The 18,870-nt window shown below is 42.4% G+C and overlaps 2 protein-coding genes across 2 annotated transcripts; both read right to left on the bottom strand.

Annotated features, from left to right (window-relative positions):
- Positions 1-1,871: 1,871 nt before the first annotated feature.
- Positions 1,872-2,510, bottom strand: LOC101759794 (transcription factor MYB1). The gene has a single exon (XM_004974699.1). It carries the CDS (start codon positions 2,508-2,510, stop codon positions 1,872-1,874), a length of 639 nt encoding a protein of 212 aa, XP_004974756.1.
- A 3,413-nt stretch (positions 2,511-5,923) lies between these two features.
- On the bottom strand, positions 5,924-17,000 carry LOC101766004 (1-phosphatidylinositol-3-phosphate 5-kinase FAB1B). The gene is made up of 11 exons (XM_004973533.3): positions 15,923-17,000; positions 13,515-14,213; positions 13,087-13,240; positions 12,622-12,966; positions 11,134-12,000; positions 10,725-11,059; positions 10,534-10,657; positions 10,285-10,455; positions 8,724-10,160; positions 7,667-7,933; positions 5,924-6,750 (listed from the first exon to the last, which is right to left on the bottom strand). Exons 1-11 carry the CDS (start codon positions 16,582-16,584, stop codon positions 6,427-6,429), a joined length of 5,385 nt encoding a protein of 1,794 aa, XP_004973590.1. The 5' UTR covers positions 16,585-17,000; the 3' UTR covers positions 5,924-6,426.
- Positions 17,001-18,870: the final 1,870 nt, after the last annotated feature.

Here is an 18,870-nt window from a genome sequence, read left to right as displayed (position 1 = left end):
CAAATTTATATAATAATATAATAATATTTATGATGTCAACTAAGCATCATTAGATTCTTCATCAATTATATTTTCATAGTATACCTATTTGATGTCATAAATATTTATAATTTTCTCATAATTTTGGTCAAACTTAAGATGCTTTGACTCTCCAAGATTCTTTGAATGACTTATAATTTGGAATGGAGGGAGTAGCAACTATATCTAAGAGTTGGACTATGGCCATCAAAATTAAGGTACCAGCTAAGGATATGAGCTTATTTGGTGGTATATGATCAGATAAAAAAATCCATGGGTTCACAGGTTTGGGTTTTATGTTTCCAAACCCACGTCCGCAAACCTAACAGGCCTCACATTTTGCCCATTAGCAAACCCACGGGTATAAAAATTGACCGACGCTCGTACCCTAACGGAGTAAAAAACCCATCAGGTTTCAGGTTTCAAGCACCATTGCCATCCCTAGCACGACGAGCGATCATCGGGCCTGGACCTTGGAGTAGCTGCTGTGTGCGGGCTCACCAGCTAACGGTAAATGGACATGGGCCTGTTGTGTGGTTAGCCGACATGGGCTTGGCTATGACAAATAGATCTGTATTTCGCTGCAGCTGTAAATTTAATGGGCTTGTAAATAGAGGGTTGGGAGCCCACATATGTTCGAAACATGTAGTCCAATAACTTCCCTCGCATCACACAAATCGTATCGGAGGTCTTTTAAGATCGCAATCGCTAAATTTTAAATACAATAGTCTCAACGAAACCTAAATCTTGAATACAAAAGATTATTGAATCAAACATCTTTATTTAGATTGTATAAAGTCCTATGGTAAAATCTAAATTTTGACGTGTAAATTGCACGCATCTTAGTTGTCTTGGGGAAAAGGCAGGAATGTGTTAATGTGGCGAAACGATGTGACAGCGCTCGACACTGGTCAGAATTTGGGAGTTCTTAGCTTCTATGGGGTGTTTGGGAGCACTCCACTCCACGAAAAATTGCTCCACTCCACCAATTCCGAAAATTTCGTAGCCAAACGCGTCTAGCTCCAGCAACTCCGGCTCTAGGAAAAAGGTGGAGCAGGGGTAGATCCACGTTTTTTGTGGAGTACCTCAAGGGGTGCTCCAAAAACCCCCTTTACAGACCTCCTCGTGGAGTTGGTGGGTATTTACCCACCATTGCCACCCGTTACACACATACCGGTTCGATTCAAGGAAAAGAAAACACCCCGTCGCCGCCCCTCGCCCCGGCTCGCCGTGCTGCCCCTGCCTGCCTGCCGCCTGCCACCCCGGCTCCTCGCGCCGCCCCTGCGCCCACCGCTTGCCGCGCCGCCCCGGCCTGCCGCCCGCGCCCCGCGCCACTCGCCCACCGCCCCTGCACCTCGGGAGAAGAAAGGAGAAGGAGAAGAAAGGAGAAGAAAGGAGAAGAAAAGGAGACTGACAAGTGGGACCCATTCACATGGGTATAATAGACCATTCACAACAAGTGCTAATGTTTTTGGAGCTGGAGCACTGCCATTAGCCAAACACGTGCAGCAGCTCCATATTTTTTTGAAGTTGGTGGAGTGGAGTTAGGAAAGTGTGGAACTGGTGGAGTGGAGCTAGTTTTTCTGGAGTGAAGTGCTTCCAAACAGGCTCAGTAGTCTGGTTTCACAAGTTTGAGGAGAGCAGCAAAACCAACGATTCAGACTTCAGAAAGCCCAAGGTGAAAGTTGGATTCTCAAAATGGACTTTATTCCTCACAAAAAGCTAGCTAGCCCTAATCTTTCGGTAGAAGAAGAGTAGAAGACCAAAATAGTAGTAGTCAAACTATGCTAGCTAGTCTACAAACTTTTTCATGGCCGGTGCAATCTGTGCAATGGCTACGGAGAGAACGTATATCAGAGAAACAGCCGGAAGGAAGCCGCTTCTCCAACTCCAAGATTCGACGACGGCCGCACGGGTCCCAGGCTCAGTTCCAGCTCTGCGTCGCTGAGCCCCGGCGACCCCAGCGTAAGGCCGATGGACGCCACGTCCTCCTCCACCTCCCCCTGCGCCCGAACGCCCAACCGATCCGCCGCAGTCGCCTCCCTCATCTCCCCAGCCCTCAACGGGAACAGATCGAGGCACGCCGGGGCCGCCGCCTGCTGGTCCTCGGCGGCATCGGCAGCGTCCTCCTGCGCGGCGGCGGCAGGCTGCATCTTGCGGAGGGCGGAGTTCCAGCGGTTCTTGACGGCGTTGTCGGACCGGCCGTGGAGGTAGCGCGCGATGGTGGCCCACTTGTTGCCGTGCACGCGCTGCTGCTCCACGATGCGCGCGTCCTCCTCGGGCGTGAAGGGGCGGCTGTCCAGCTCCGGCGCCAGGTGCTGGCACCACCGCAGCCGGCACGACTTGGCGCCGCGCCCGGCCACCGCGCCCGCGATCGCCGCCCAGTTCTGCCGCCCGTGCTCCCGCACCGCCGCCCGCAGCGCCTCGTCCTCCTCCGCACTCCACGGCGTCTTCTTGCAGTCCGCCTTGCCCTCGCCGCACTCCGCCGCCATGAGCGCGCGCGCGCGTGCGGCGTAGGGCACGATGCCGCTCGGTACGAAGGGAGCGAGCGACCGCGCCGGCACGAGGCTCTGGATTAGGTACCGTCGCGCCGCATCGCCTATATACTCGCCACCATCATCATATACGCATGCGCGTCGCGAAACTGGAACGGAAATTGGGAATTGCCTGGGATATGGAAGGCTCTCGGAGTGGAGGATTTGCCTATTCATGGGAACCGGCCCGTCCGTGGTAAAATTGGGATTTGGAAAGTGGGAACAGCTTGGGATCACCAATTCATTTGTCAACTCATTTACTATCATTAGGAAATGAAATGAATCAAATCAACCACGTTGTAAAAGAATCGACCAAGTAAATCCTCTTCCTCAATCCTCAATTCCTCGTGCCATGCTTCCCGTTCTAACAGCATGCATCTACCTCTCCAACGGTATCCTCACCATTGGATCCGCTCACTGGTCACCATGCTACTGCCCCCGACCCAACTCCGAATTTTCACATGTGCATGAATTATATGGTTTATCATGACTATTCATTTTGGATCAATGGTTAGATAAATCATGGATAGGTAGGAGAATCAACAGTTGGATGAAAATCACGTGAGAGAAAATGATGGTGATAGCATAGGTGCCTTTTGGAGGATACTTTGTTTATTAGGCCTGGGCCTTTTATGTTAGCATAGGAAAGGAGTATAGGTTTAGAAAAAAAGACTTTTTAAATTAAACATAATTTAGGAGATAGTAGATTGTTACCTGGTTTATCAACTACCTCTGTCCAATTACAGATAAGTTACATTTTGAATTGCAGGCTGTCAAACAGTTCTAAACTTTATTTGGTTCCAATTTTTTTCATTAAGATTGGATATTTGAAACACAATATGTTTGTTTCAAAAGTTACCTTTATAAAGGTATATATTTACTAGTATGTTTTATGAATATATACATTATAATAAACAAAGTATTAATTGAACCTAACATTTTAGAGGCCGTATTGTGTTCAAAACGTCAGTTATTTGTGACCTTGTAACGAGGGAGAAAAACGACATAAGAAAATTTCTATTGTAACGAGCATGGCCTCGTTGAGCCATAGTTTGTGATTTTTGGTGATTGAGTGACAACATAGTTATTGGGACTAATGCTTTGTCTAGCATGTACCTTGTAGGTTTTTTAGTTCCCAAGAATGCAAACCAAATCATGGCAAGGTCCAAATGATGGTATTCTTGACATCCAAATCACGGTATCCGAGTATTCAAGTCATAGTATTCGAGTATCCAAGCTATGGTATTTAAGTGACCAAACTATGATATCTAGGGTTATTTTATGGTATTGAAGCATCCAAATGATAGAGAAAATTCTAGACCATCCAAGTGATGATATCTTCGGTGTGAAAGTCCCGGTATTCAACACCGAAAAATCAGTACCATCAAATGTTCCGATGGCCCTAGAGAAGGCGTCAAAGCAAGCGTCATAGTAAATTAATGGTACGCTGCAAAGAAGTTCAGGCAAAGTCAACCATCGGATATTCTGATGGTCACATTTCTAGTAGCATCGGATGAATTCTGAGGGGCAGGCTTGAAAGGCGAAGAAATCCCAATAGCACCAGATGATCCGATGATAGGCCAAGAGGAGAGTCGGACAAAGCATTTTTCTTTATTTCCTGATAGAAGATTTTGATCAAAAGAATCTTCAGCACCGGATGTTCCGACGGTACCATCGGAGCAAGTGTCGGAGCAATGACATCAGGGGATTCAACGGCTATGTGACATGACCAGTGGCACCAGATGATCTGATGGGGGCATCGGATAAAGCGTCGGACGAATTTCTGGAGAATTTGGACGCGGGAAGTCCAACGGCTAGTTGCACTAGATGTTTCAATGCAGGCCCAAAATAGACCATCGGAACATTCGATGGTATACTTTTTCACTAGCCGTTGGAGCAACGGATCTTTGAGCCCTTGGGGCTATTTATACCCACACCACTTGCCCATTTGAAGTTGCTGGAGTGTCCAGAGATGCATTGAAGACCAAAACTCATCAAGAACACATCCATGCCACCAAAAGTGTTTAAGTGATCCATCAAAGCCTTAGTACAAGCTTAGGAGAGTGATTAGTGCTAGGATAGGCCTAGAGAGAAGTGAGTGCAAGGTGTGCCTACCTTGTGATTAGGTTTTAGAGTGAACCACAGCTGTACAAGAGGTGTACCGGCACCTTGGAGCCTTGGTGGCTCGCCAGCAAGTCTTCGACCCTCCGGCTTGGTGTGGAGCGGCATCGACGACTTTGTGTGGGATGTGGAGATACCTTTCCTTCGTGGAGAAGCTCCTTAGTGAAGACGACATCAAGGTGACCGAGAGACTTGGCATGAGCCTTTGTGGTCAAGCCTTTGTGGGAGAGACTTGGTAACCGGGAAGCAATAATCTTGTGTGAGTGCTTCAATAACGTGGACTAGTGGTGGCTTAGTGCTTACCGATACCACGGGATAAATCCTTGTATCAAGAGTTTGCTTCCCCTCATCTCTTCTTTACGTTTCCGCATTTCATACTTACAACTTGTGTGCCTTTACTTTCCTAGAGTAGATCTTGATAGGATTGGCTATAGGTTGCAAAACTTGTTTTGGGATGAGGGTTTCACACTAGATCAACTATAGATTGCACATCTAGATAGCATGATCTAGTTTATATTTTGATGAAACTAGTAAAAGCCATAGGCTAAGGATTTTAAGTTGCCTAATTCACCCCCTCCCCCTCTTAGACTACAAGCGCCGATTCCTTACATCTATAATGACAACATCCGGCTTCTTGTTGCAAACATTAACTGTCACATCTGCGATTTGTTTCTGAAGAATTTATGAGGAAAAAGTCCATTTTACTCCCTCTACCTATCCACTTTGTCTGCTTAACTTCCGAACAAAATTTTAGTTCACTTTACTTCCCTGAACTATTTCATTTGTCCAATCTACCCCCTAATTAGATTTCTGTTTCATTTGTCCAATCTACCCCTAATTAGATTTCTCTTTTTTGTTTCTCTTTGTATGAGTTGAATTTTGAGTTCAAATTTTGTGAGCAGATACAAAACATGATGCTTTACGTTAAAAAATTATACTAAAATTTTTTCATAAGTTAAGAATATTTGATACGAAATTGATCTTAGATATATAAAACTATATGAAAAGAAATCATGAAATTTTTTTTAACATCAAGCATTATAATCATGAAAAAATTCTAATATATTTTTCTAACATCGAGCAAGTCAATTGAGAAAATATGAAATTAAAACTCAACTTTACATGAAGAAACAGAAAAAGATAAATCTAATTAGGGGTAGATTGAATCAAATGAAATAATTTGAGGGAGTAAATAGTTCGGGAAAGTAAAGTGACCTAAATTTTGTTTAGGATTAAGCGGACAAAGTAAATAGGTGAAAGGAGTAAAATGGATTCTTTCCAATTTATGAATTCCACTTCTGCCTGAAACTAACTTTATTTTTTATGACAGATGGCAATAGCCCCCCGAATAAATGACAGATGGAGAACTTAATATACAACGACCGCTTATAGCACTTACAAAAACAAAAGAACTCACTGCCCTGCTCGTTCTGTACATCGAACCAAAATTAAGCGACGACAACAGAGGAGCGATGACACTATAAACTGATTTATTAAGACGAAAGAGGAGAGAAAGAAAACTAAACTAGGGCATAATTACAATTTCGAGAATATACACATCCGATGCTTGGGAGGAAGTCAATGATGCGATCGGATCTGTGCCAATTAGCACAGGAGACTGCGGTCCAAGTAGGAAGATCACTTGGAATGCCACCTGGAGTAACCAAGCCTGCCTGACCAGTTCAGCACTCTTTACAACAGGAGCAGGACAAAACCGGCATCGTCAATCCAACATAATGCACATAAAATCTTATCATTCTTGCAAAGCCCTTTGAGAATCTTCTTCACAAACATTTGATGATGATTTGCTTGGATTGATTATTGCAGGCATCCATTGCTCAGGAATCACAATAAAATAAGCAGACATGGCTTTCCTGAACCTCTTCTTATATTGCATAGGTGAAACCACAGTTGGAGAGGCATTCTTCGGCCCGCCAAGAATGCCAGAAGATTTTACCCATGTTTCAAGGTGCTTGTCCCATGTATACTGCCTCATAAAATCAATAATTCCTAAGACTAGCTCATGTTTCTCCTCATCAACTCCCACGAGCAAGGAATAGTCCATCACATCAATTCCCTGAAAAAACAATGGAGCTCGTTAATGCATCCATGTATAAGGCTCACAGTTTGCAATTTATTTTTAGATTGTATTTCCATTTACCATATCTTGCGCGCTAGTATATCTACCTATAGACCTATCGCCTATTGTTAATCTGCAGCGAACCTTACTGAGTCCTAAGAGGTGGAGGAAAAAGAACTTAGTCAAAGACCTACAGAATATCAGAAAATTGAAAAGGTAGTCTAATTACAAATAGTGTCTTGTCATTGTGTGGCTGCTTAGAAACTTGTAAGCATCAGCGTTGCACGTGATGGAGCTAAACATCCAAGTCAAAATGACCAGGATGGCTTAACATATTATAACAAACTATCAGCTCACTGTGGCGTTTGGTATTCTCAAAGCATAAATGACAGCAATTCAAAGGCTTGTAGTATGTGATTTGCTTTAGGTCCAAAAGTATATTTTGCTCAGGGCCATGTAAATCAAAAGTCAAAGTATAAAGTGGACAGATGGCGAGCAGGTTAATATTTTATTATCTGCAAAGTTTTATATTGTTCCCCAAATACTGGAAAACGCAAAAAAAGACTGCGATCTTCTAATTTATACTGTATTGAAGATTATCCTTTAAAAAACAAGGTCCACGTATACTACAACAGTACAAGAATTTGAGGAAAATAAATGAACATATGTCTGGCAAGTCATGCACAAAATAATATTGGCCAAAAAAGGATTAATTGGGAAAAAGAAAGAAATTGAAAATAAGGATGCTCAGTTATGAGTCACAAGCTGTCGACCACCCTTTTTTGTACTAACTCAGATTTTGATAAAAACCAGGGTGAACATTATCAAACACAAAAAGGTGACATTAGTAATAACCTTGGAAGCTACTACATTTTCAATAAGCTTTGATGAGAACAAATTGATGTAAACTTACAGCTAGAAAAGAAGTATCATTCCACACAGCTCTTTCCAGTAGCCGCTTCGCCTTGTTACCAACAAAAATCGGCGAAGTTGGCATCGCCTCAATTAAATTCTGGTCAAGAAGGACCTTGTTGCTACCATTCGAATCTGCATTATACCTTGACCTTGAAGATCCCTTGAGATCGTACAGCCTGGTGATATTCCGTCCAAACAAAAGATTTTCCATCACAAGCAAATCCATCTTTGACTCCTTGCCACCCTTTACATGCTTAATGGTAACCTATGCACATCAGGTCAACAAAAGAAAATTACACCCTCCAGTCAGGAAAAAAAATGACATTTTTAACACTTTGAAGTTAAGATGCTGCTTTGACCACTAAATTTTGTTCATAAAATTTTGACGATAGGCTACAAAGGCGTAATGCTATGCAACAATTTTTCTATGGCACGTTTACTCACAAAATTTTCATATACCAAAGGAATTTATTACAGACAATATCTTCAGTCAAAATTAATACAACTTTGCACATGATCTTAGTAATATTTTCAACAAAAGGGAGTATATCTGTTTCTTGCTAATTATATGCTCTATTGCCTGTGAATCTGATCCCAAAACACCAAGGATTTATAATAACTCAAATATGGAAGTCCAAAACATAAATAAGTTTTAATTTGTGCCAATTTGGTGAAAAGTTAGTTTTGACTAAAGAACTCTAATTTGAGTCTAGATTTAATCCTAGAATTAACAAATAATTCAAGGAGGAACGCAGGGGTACAAAAGGATACAAACATAGTACAATAATATTTATGACTTGCATGCAAAAACCAGAAGATGCTTTTTATTGTTTCTACCAGCCTAAATGTACAATTTTATGTGTTTGGAAAGCTGTCATGCTTGATAGACAGAACTATGTTTTTGAAACTTTCTGGTTGATCGCCAGTGCTATTTTTCTTACAAGGTGCCTATTAATTTTAAAGGACCATAATATTGTATTAAATCAATGGGTGGATGAAAATTCTTTCACGCAGTTGAAGTGTAATAAAACTGAAGAAAAATTAAAAGAACATACCTGATAGATCCCCAAAATTTTTGCTAGGCATGTAGGACTTCCAGTGCTTATGGACTCTGACAGATATTTAAAATATTCTGTGCCAAATTTTAGGAATGATTCGAGCTCTGTCTTCGTAACTTGCTTTATTATAAATCTATCATCCAAAGATTTCGCAAAAAACACATTGCTTTTACCACCTTGTGCTCCCCATTTTTTGCATCGACTGATAGACCTCAAAAAGTCAAGCTCAGATGGACAGCAAGACCTTCTCAGTGCTTCAAACTTGTTTGCATAATAGCATGTCACATTATATTTGACTTTCCCAAGTGGCCCACCATCTTCAAAAGAAACACTCAAGTGCACCTGATCAGGAGCAACGGATCCTCTACCTCCAGATACTGATGAAGTAACATCATAGTGGGATCCAAATTCGTCAAATAAATGAAATGGGTTAAAATTCCCTGAATCATAGACAGGCAATGGAAGCGAAGAATCTTTCTCTCTATTTTTTATGCTCTCATCAGACAACTGGAAGCAGTACATGGGTGAAACAAGTGCATAAGAAATAATACTTGTTGGCTCATCATCAAATACTGGGATGACAATGTCATTAGCTCCAGTAGGCAGGAAAAATCTTGCTCCACCTTTCTGTGATAGCTCGCAAAACAATTCAACGTATTTAGGAGTGTATTCAGTCAAGGAAGCAAATCTCAGTGGTGAGCCAGAGGTTGTGTTTAAGGAACTGTTTGATGTCATGAATGGCACCTTAAGCCATCTGAGTAATTCTTCTCCTGCATCACCAGACCGGACAGTGAAAGTAGGAGTATGGGATGGTACAGCCTTGGTTTGGCTTTTAACATCGACTCCTGTGCCTTCAGCTGAATGTAGTGGTTTCGCCAAAGTCGAATCAGGAGCAGGTCCATTCTGACCTCTCCATTTTGCATCCAATGTGTCCGGAATATCAGTAGTAACTGGGAATTGTCCATCAGAAACAACCCTACGTACCCCAATTCTGGATTCTTCGTTATCCAGTCGATCCTTAACATCTGCACTGGTAGCATGATTCAACTCTTCAACATTCCTCAGGCTATTTTCATTAGATTGATGGGCCTGGCTAAGCCCCTCGTCTTCACCATGAAGTGGGTGACTAGAGCTCTGCTGTAACGGCCCTTCCTTACCAATTGAAGGAACTTCTATGACCTTTGAGCCCTTCTCTAACTTTGGGGCTGCACTAGCATTAACTGATTTATCATTAAAATCACAATTCCCACTTCCAATCCGTAAACCAGCGAGTGCATCACAGTACTTGCCACCTGAATTTGCAATGAATTTTAGCCGTTGATCCCACAAGTAACACAGAAACAATAGATGCCTCCTTAGTTTGTTAACCTCAAGAATATCAATGAAGGGCTGTCCTTTTCTCATATCACTTTTCAGTAGATTCTTTAGTGACTCCTGGGAGATGAAAAATCCAATAATCAGAATACAGCTTTACTAACGAAATTCTATTTGTGCAGACATAAGTAGGACAGTGTTCAATTAATTAAAACATTATATAAAGAAATCCAAACTACTTAACCATAAAGTCAGCCTTCTCTGCCAGCAGGATCTCTTCCAGTTCTCCAATATTTCTTCTCAACTCAAGAATCTTCAAGTTGCCATCAAAAGAACCTGTAATTGGCCTTCCTCCTGAAATTTTGTGTAGTGCATTTAGAACTTCAGAGAACAGAAGTTCGGCTGAGTCATCCACCTGAATCATTGACAATCAGCATCAGTGAGGTATTATTGCATACAAAGGCTCATAACGTTAAGCACATCTGTACATTACCTCTTTTGCTTCTTGTTCTACCCATTCCTGACGCTGGGAAGTGAAATCAAGTTTTGGTGGTGGTAAATACACAGAGTGGACCTTAATTGACGCATATCGGAAGCAAGCAACCATTTCACCAAAGCTGAAATACCAACATGTAAGGCACAACCTTAACAATTTGATAAAATGGAAAAGAGATGAGAATGTACCCGTAAAAGCGAAGGCAATCCCTGTGAAGCGAATGACCACAGCTGGCTACCCTACTTGCTGCTGCATGATTTGAAAAACTAAGTTCCAAAAATTTACCAAAAGACAAGCCCCAGGCAGCATCAGACATCACTACTCTTTTAGTTGCTGGAGGAAGCCCGTTAACTCGAGGACAGCGTAAGCATCTATGCCACATCCAAATTCGACCATCATGTTCACTGTCACCAGGCAACTTTACTGAAAGTTTCCTTACTGATATTGTTAAGCTGCCTTGGGGGTGAACATAGCAATAAACATGGGCCTCTGGTGGCAGCTCACAAGACTGACAAAGGTTGCTCTGAAATAAAAATGTAAGTCAAGTACAATATAAGGTTGCAAAGCAATATAGATTTATGAAGACCTCAGTCTAACCTGATCAAATAGCTGGTCACGCAGAAACCTGCCTAAAGGTTTGTCAAAGTTACCATAATATTTTATGCGAAGAAGGTGTGGCCGCTCACAGAGAGTTTCTCTCCAAACACAACGAGAAGACAAAGAAACCAATATACTCTGATTGTCAGCAGGAGATGCTGGAATTTCATCTGTTTTGGCAACTGAATTATCCTTTGCATTGTCATCATCATGAGAAATCTGTACATTGAGAGGAGCAGCTGGCATATCTTCTACCTTGTAACCAATCTCAGAATTCTTGGCAAATGAATTGTCACTCTTAACAGACAGCAAATTTGTAGAATCAGAAGGCAATGCACCTAAGTCATTAACCAGCACATGTCTAGTGGTTCCAGGTTGGCTGTATTGCAAATTCATATTTCTATTCACATCTCTAGTACAATCAGGACATTGGCAAGATGAAATGTTTGAATGCTGAACCAAGGGACCAATAGATGATTGAGGAGCCACATCCAGCAAACGGGTAATGTGTCCATTTTGGACATTGATTTCATCAGAACGAACTCCCAATGCTGTCTGTTCCATTCTTTTAGTGCTACTAAATGTCAAATCATCATTTCTCAACTCAAGGGCTTCCAGGCTACTATTTGGTGATGAAGCACTAGGGATTGGTAAGATAGGTATTGTGGAGATGGATCTATCAGCACTGGAAGGTTTATCTGGCAAAGCAACAATGATTGGTGACTTCAGTGGGAGTTCTGGAAGAGTTGCACCTTCATCCACAAGGAATGATGTTTCAAGAGCCAAGTGGTAGGCTGCAAATACTCCATATTGCACCACATGCTTCACTTTTTTTAGCTCATCACCATTAGCACCTTTGAGCAAGATCTACAGAAAATTAGACATAGTTAGACATGTGGCAGCAGCCTATTTTTTTATTATGCATTTGTTTCCTGACAGAAGTAATGCAGATCATTTATCTGCATGAGGTGATGACAAAGTTCCTAATAAAGCATTCAAGGAACATATATCCACAGTTAAACAAAAAGGCTTTTCTTTTTCTAAAATGAAAATTGCTGTTCATGGACAGAGCAATTAGTCCAGCCAGATTTATTGCACAACTAACACATCAACCCCAATTGCATTAACCATTTTCAATGATAAAACTTCCAATCTCCATGCTGAAATGAATACTTCAAATCAGTTTAATTCCAAACTTTTCCCATATCAACCATTTGCAGGATATCAAAATTTAAGGCGGGGATTAGGTGAAGTATATGGTATAACTTTATAAGTACCTTCCAGCTACTCTACTGTCCTTTGTTACAGAACTTGCTGGAATGCTAAAAACTGTTTTTCTCATTCATTATGTTGTTTTCAGGTACCCCAGCAATGACCTTGGTTTCCACTTAGTAGTTAAGTAGATAAAGGTACAAGGTGAGCATGCTGAAACATGAGAACAAACATAAGCACTATAGCTGAGACAAAAAGTGATTACAGAATACTTACTGTACAACCAAAGGGTTTGGGACAGCCTTCAAAAAACATGAGTGTCTTCAGCATTTTCTTCCCACCTTCCCCAGCAGTCCCATGCTCTTCAACATACTTCTCTACATGGAATAAATCACAACGCCCTAGCTTCTGAGACGACAAATAATCAATCGAGGGAACTATTTGAGCACCAGTGCAGCGAGATATCCTTTCCAGCAGTGGCCTTTTGATATTGAGAACTAGTGAAATGTTTTTCTCTAGAAATAAATCCTGAGCATAACGAGACACAGATTTCTCCACCAATACAACACTCGGTTGGTGTGCTTTGATCTTCGCAACAGCCATTTTCAAATAATCGGTTTCCTGGAGTCAAAAAGAAAAGCTATGAGAATGCATCACCAACAGCAGCTGTCTACAACCCTGTCAGCGTGCTTTGTGTTCACAACATATGTGTGAAAATAGACTGGGATTCGCAGGCAATACCTGCTGCAGTAAAGTATCAAAACTTGAAAGCAAATTTGATACACGCTGATATTCGAGTGCACCACCAAGAATTAGGATTTGCGGCTTTTCTTTTTTTGATGACATACGCCGGTGAGCAACATTCTTCTTACAAACAACTCCTTTTACTACGAAACTGCAAATAAAGGAATTTACGATGGAAAAACACAAGAGGAGATCAACGAAATGCATGGACAATAAAACAATATGAAATTCAAACTGCAGTAAATTTGTTTTTTTTTTTTTGGGGGGGGGGGGGAGTTCAACAGCAGGCAACATTTGAATTCCAAAGCATTCAATTTGCATAAACTATAAGGTTATGGACGCTCAGAAGCATATTGATGTGAAATTATTAAAATATATGAATCTGAGTTCTGATGCATGGAAATTGTAAGATAGAATCTGTTTACCTTTCACTTGGGTGCCCACAAGCCAAGCATTTCACCTTAACATAGCCACCAGGATCCATCTGACCACCTTTGCTGGTGGTATCTGGCTTCAAAAGAGATGCAGCTTCCCAAGACAGAGAGGTAACTATATCTAGCCAACTCTCTTTGCCAGTTTTATCAATTAATGGTACCTTTTCAGCCTGAAGAAGTTGAGAAACTAATGCACGAAAATGTCCATCAACTATGTCTTTCATGGCTTTCTTGTGTTCCTCGGCCGATTTATCTCTACTTCGACAGTGCCCACTGCCAAAGCTGGTTGAGCGCTGATATCCCCACTCTCCTGTGGCATCCACCCCCTCATCATCATCACGTTCACCATCAAGATCATCCTCTTCGTCCTCAGGTTCCGGAGGTACCCAAAGTGAGCTATTGTTTTCAAAGTCCACAGGTTCATTATCCAGCACTTCCATGCTGTACATGGAAGAAGACCGAGCATTGCAGCACTCATCGACACTATGATCTTCATTCTTATCTGCGCCCAAGGAATCAACTAAGGATGTCACATCTTTCCTTGGGGATGTCGATTCTTTTGCACCATCACTGCAATCAACTTGATGGCCATCAAAGTACATAGGTCCATAATATTCATCAGAATTTTGCAAGTGCTGCCCTTCCAAATCTGAACGGAAAACTGTGTAGTCATCATCTTCATCGTCACTCCTAACAAAAAATAAAATGTTCCTATTATTTTATTCATAGTGTATTACTGTGCAGATATTACCATTCAATAGAGCTGCAAAAAGATAAATCAACCAATGCAAGAAACAAAATGCTCATTGCAAATTAACGTCATGAATCTAGCTAAATCGCTGTTCCTCTAAAGAACAGACGCATTCCTTGGTAAAATGAAGTGAAAAGGATAATAGATATGATGAACTCAAACTGAGTATCTTTCATTTTAAGGAGAGTAGGGACCTAATAAGGACAAGCAAGTCAGAATGCCAGTATAACGGACTGCACGGCATCATGCATACTGTTAGTGAGATTAAGAAGAGAAAATTGATGGGATGGAAATATCTCAGTTACCACATTTCATCTTCTTATTGATCCAAGGGATGATGATTAATAACTAACCCAATTCAAGCCGCACATTGTTGGTTAACCATGAGTCAACAGCTTATGAAACTTCCAACGCTCATTTGGCAATTTCACGAATAACTGGTCATTTCAAAATGAACATTGGAATACGCAGATCTGAGACTACCCTAGTCGTATACTAAAATGAACCAATATGAATCATGGATAATCAAAAGTAGTAACTGACACAGTATTTGGAAAAACACAGTTGATAACTATGCAACACGGGAAGCTGAGGTCAAGGACCTGACCGGCCCGGGCCTATGGCGTGTGGTGAAGAGGGAGAGAAGCACTAATGGTTACACAGGGAGAGTTGAAGTCAAGACATAGACAGAAAGGTGAAGGAATATATCGATACTTATTGCTTACTTGACTTCCAATAAATATATTATCCCTTCAGATAGTGATAACCTCCAAACAAATCATATCTAATCGGAACAAAACTACTAATTAGCAGATACTCCCTCCGTCCCAAATTGTAGGTCATTTTGGCATTTATAGATTCATAAATTTTACTATGTATCTAGACATGTATATCTAGGTGCATAGGAAAATCTAAGAATCTAGAAATGCCAAAACGACCTACAATTTGGGACGGAGGGAGTACCAGATAGCAATCTAATTTTCAAATGAAACTTATCTCCTAAGCAGATCTTGAGTCTTTGGGAGCATTCCCCACAAGGCCCTAGGCATTAGTGCATACTTACAGTTTGAGCTAATGTACAGAGAAAAGCCCTGATACCACGAATCCACGATACCAATAGCAATGTCAGTAAACAGGCAATCTCCAGACAAAATGTCGAGAAAGGTTCAAATACCAGGAATTTTTATGTCCAGGCATGGACAGAGAAAATTTATTATGGCTCATCAAGTCTACCTGATATGTGCTGGCCTAGTAGCAAATGTCATAAGGCATACATGCTGGCCCAAATAACAGTATGTACTCAGAATTTTAGCTAATAGTTTTAGAGAGTTGAGATGCACCTGATACCAAAACCGTTCTCTCTCCAATAAAATATCCAAAAGGTTCAGAACTGGGATTGTCTATGTTCCAGGATCCACAGAGAAAATATCATGGCTCAATTAGTATACAGTACACCTTGTCCAATACCTCTACCCAAAACTAATGTAACCTGCAACAGCATCTCGCAAGCATGGATGCAAAATCCTACTCCGTCAATCAATGCACGCATGATCTTTGACTGATACATAATCTTTCCTCTCAATAGCAATGTGACGAGTTAGCTTTCCATTTCTTAAAGAACAAAGCATGAATCATGTAAAGACCTTACCTCTGCACACAAAAGTTGAATGGATCTGACGAGTTGTCCACATAAGCTGCAGGCTCCATGGTTGGAGCGGGCTCCATCCCAGGCAGCTGCTTCTCAGGGTAGCCTTCATCCTCACCGCAGTTGCCCTCGCCGTGGACCGGCATCGACGCAAAGTCAGCGTAGCTAACATTCGCATAGGACGACATCTGCCCGTTCGTCCCCGTGAAGCTGGACTTGTCGCTCCCAACGCTAGCGGACGGGCTGCACGGCTGCTGCGCCGCCATGTCCCCCCTCGCGGCGGCCTCCTCCTCCAGCCAGCGCTGGAAGCAGTAGGTGCAGACCCTGATCCTCTCGCCGTCCTCCCTGGCGGCGTCCCCGGGCGAGCGGGGCACGGAATTGGCCGTGCACCGGGCGCAGAACACGCGGCCGCAGTGGCGGCAGTGGTGGCGCCGGTTCAGGATGGTGAACTGCGCGTCGCAGTCGTAGCACACGCGGCAGCTCTGGTCCGGCATCCAGAAGTCCCTCGACAGGTCATGCGGCAGCGGCTGCTGCTGCGGCTGCCCCGCCGCCACGGCCGGCTGCGGAGCGTGCGGCGGCGGCGGCGACTGCTCGCCCCGCCGAGGCATCCACGACTTCACGGCACCGAACAGCTCCACAAGGCGCCCCTCCGGTGATCCCATCATCCACGCCAGCACCACCGCCACCACCAGCAGCAACACCCCTCATGCTCAATCCGGCGACGCCTCAATCCGCATAGCCAGCTTCTCCCCAAGCCAAAGCCGCTCCCACCTCCGCGCCGCAACCCGCCCACCAGATCAGATCACTCACCGCGGCAGCGGCAGCGGCGGCGGCAGCAGCTCACGGCCTCGACGAAATGGGCACGCAAAGACTCCGACCTCGCCACCAGGAATTAGACGCGGCTGGATCGAAGCGAAGCAACTAGGAATCGCGGAGGGAGGGGAAGTGATTTGGCTTAAGAAAAAAGAGATTAATAACTTCGGCTGAGATTAGGGAGGCTGAGGGTTCCAGAAGGGCGCCAGTGGAGCACGGGAGGCTGGAGGGTGCGGATTCACGGGGACGGAGATAGAAAGGGAGGGGAGATGGGTTAACTGACGCGTCTCTTTTTTTTCAAATCTTTTTTCGGGATTTTGGATTTGTGTTTCCTTTTCTTTCCCCTGCTTTTTGATTATTTCCTTTTCTTGCCGCCACCGTCTCTCTCTCTCTCTCTCGTTTCGCTATCCTCTTATTTATTGGTCTGCGCTATATTGTGGCTTTTTCATTCGGAGACAAATCAATTGTTCTAAGAAATATTTACTGTATTCCTCTTTTGGGCTATCTTTGCACGGTATCTGGTGACACGCCTTAAGGCTAAGGGACTTGTAAAGGTGATGATTTGGTGATGACTCATGCTTTGTTGAACCCATTACTCGTATAGGTATAAGGTTGATTTGGCAGCAACTTATATTTTCATTATCTTGACGTATCGCAAAACGGTGCGTCGTATATGCAAAAAAGAGGGGATATCCAACTAATTTTGTATTTTTATATCTTGCTTTGCGTGTTTTCTATTAGATATTTGCGTGTTATCGTGACTATGCTATCTTTTCACAACACTTTGTACCTCGCCTTATGGCTATCAACTCGCTATAATTTTAAAAGTTATCGATCCAACTATGTTATTTTGTATGTTTAAGAGTGAATTAATTATAGTTACTCTATGTTTGATGGTTTGTTTTCAAGCCTATATTGGTTCACACTTTGAAGAAGAGGGGATGACTGGATGCCTTCTTACATTAGTTGTCTTTTACTAGCCTAGCGTAACACATGTACCATTTATAAATGCACTGATTGTTACGTCTGATATTGGAAACCTTATATGCTTTGTTACTTATAGGTAGATTTTGAGCATTTTGCGGGTCAGACTAGACCGAAAAAGCTCCATTCATTTTGAGTTAAAAATTTGCACCCACGACAATCCCATAGGCATTTGTCCTGGCTCGAACTTCCCATTCTTTTTTTTAAAAGTAAATTAATTAATTGTTTGGATCGGCTTGAATTTTTTAGACTGCGAAATTTGATTTTCGCTGACCACATCGGCCCGGCAGCTAGCGACCCCATCGGGCTCGGGACCGAGCTCAAAATGCTCGGGTACACTTATAGGGTCTTAATACGATGGAACTAACACTTTGTACACCACCTCTGTTCTCCTCTTGCACACGTTCTCGGGAGATTGAATGCCTTTGTTAAAACTTCATAGTTCACCTTCTTGCATCAACGAACGACTTTAATCGTAGAGACACCTCAAAATATTGCTAAATTTTCAGCGGCAAAATCGAACTGGACAGTAATCACTCGAGTTGTGCTCTTATTAATTGTCAGCGATTTAAGATAGTACAGTAGTATATACATAACGAAAATTCTAAACAGAACTCCCATCGGACACGTAATAGGTCACGGTCTCGTGTTCAATCATCGCATCATTAGGTTGAATCTTGGACTTCTTCTGTTCAAATGTGCTGGACTGGAAGCACATGCATCTCCTCTTATTAAGGGATGTTTGGATCTATAATTTTTAGTTCAGGTTATATTGGATGTTTGGTTACTAAGGGCCTGTTTGGATACCCTGTGTTAAAATTTAACAAGTGTTAAAGTTTTAACACTCTCAAATAGAGTGCTAAAGTTTAACACATTGGGGTGTTTGGATGATGTGTTAAACTTTAACACCTTTGGTGGGAAATGACTCCATTGTCCCTCATTTATGGCCGGCGAAGAGAGAGGGAGGAGAGAGAAGGGGTAACCTAGGAAAAAGTAGAGAGGGGGACCACTTTTAACACCTTTAGCAAGTTTTAACACCCCTCCATGTGTTTATGAAAAATTGGGTGTTAAACTTTAACATCTCACTTTTAACACAAGTGTTTGGATAAGAAAGTGTTAAAAAGTGTTAAAAGTGGGGTGTTAAACTTTAACAC

This window comes from Setaria italica, chromosome VI, assembly GCF_000263155.2.
Source record: "Setaria italica strain Yugu1 chromosome VI, Setaria_italica_v2.0, whole genome shotgun sequence".
NCBI lineage: Eukaryota > Viridiplantae > Streptophyta > Magnoliopsida > Poales > Poaceae > Setaria > Setaria italica.
Note: the sequence above shows the minus strand (reverse complement) of the source record. Positions and strands in the feature narration are given on the sequence as shown.

Excerpts from the sequence above, each read along its gene's own strand:
- LOC101759794 (XM_004974699.1), bottom strand. The coding sequence starts at position 2,510 with ATGGCGGCGGAGTGCGGCGAGGGCAAGGCGGACTGCAAGAAGACGCCG.
- LOC101766004 (XM_004973533.3), bottom strand. The coding sequence starts at position 16,584 with ATGATGGGATCACCGGAGGGGCGCCTTGTGGAGCTGTTCGGTGCCGTG. Across the intron at positions 12,001-12,621 it reads CCAAACCCTTTGGTTGTACA|ATCTTGCTCAAAGGTGCTAA; the intron begins GTAAGTATTCTG and ends AATTTTCTGTAG. Across the intron at positions 11,060-11,133 it reads GTGACCAGCTATTTGATCAG|AGCAACCTTTGTCAGTCTTG; the intron begins GTTAGACTGAGG and ends TTTTTATTTCAG.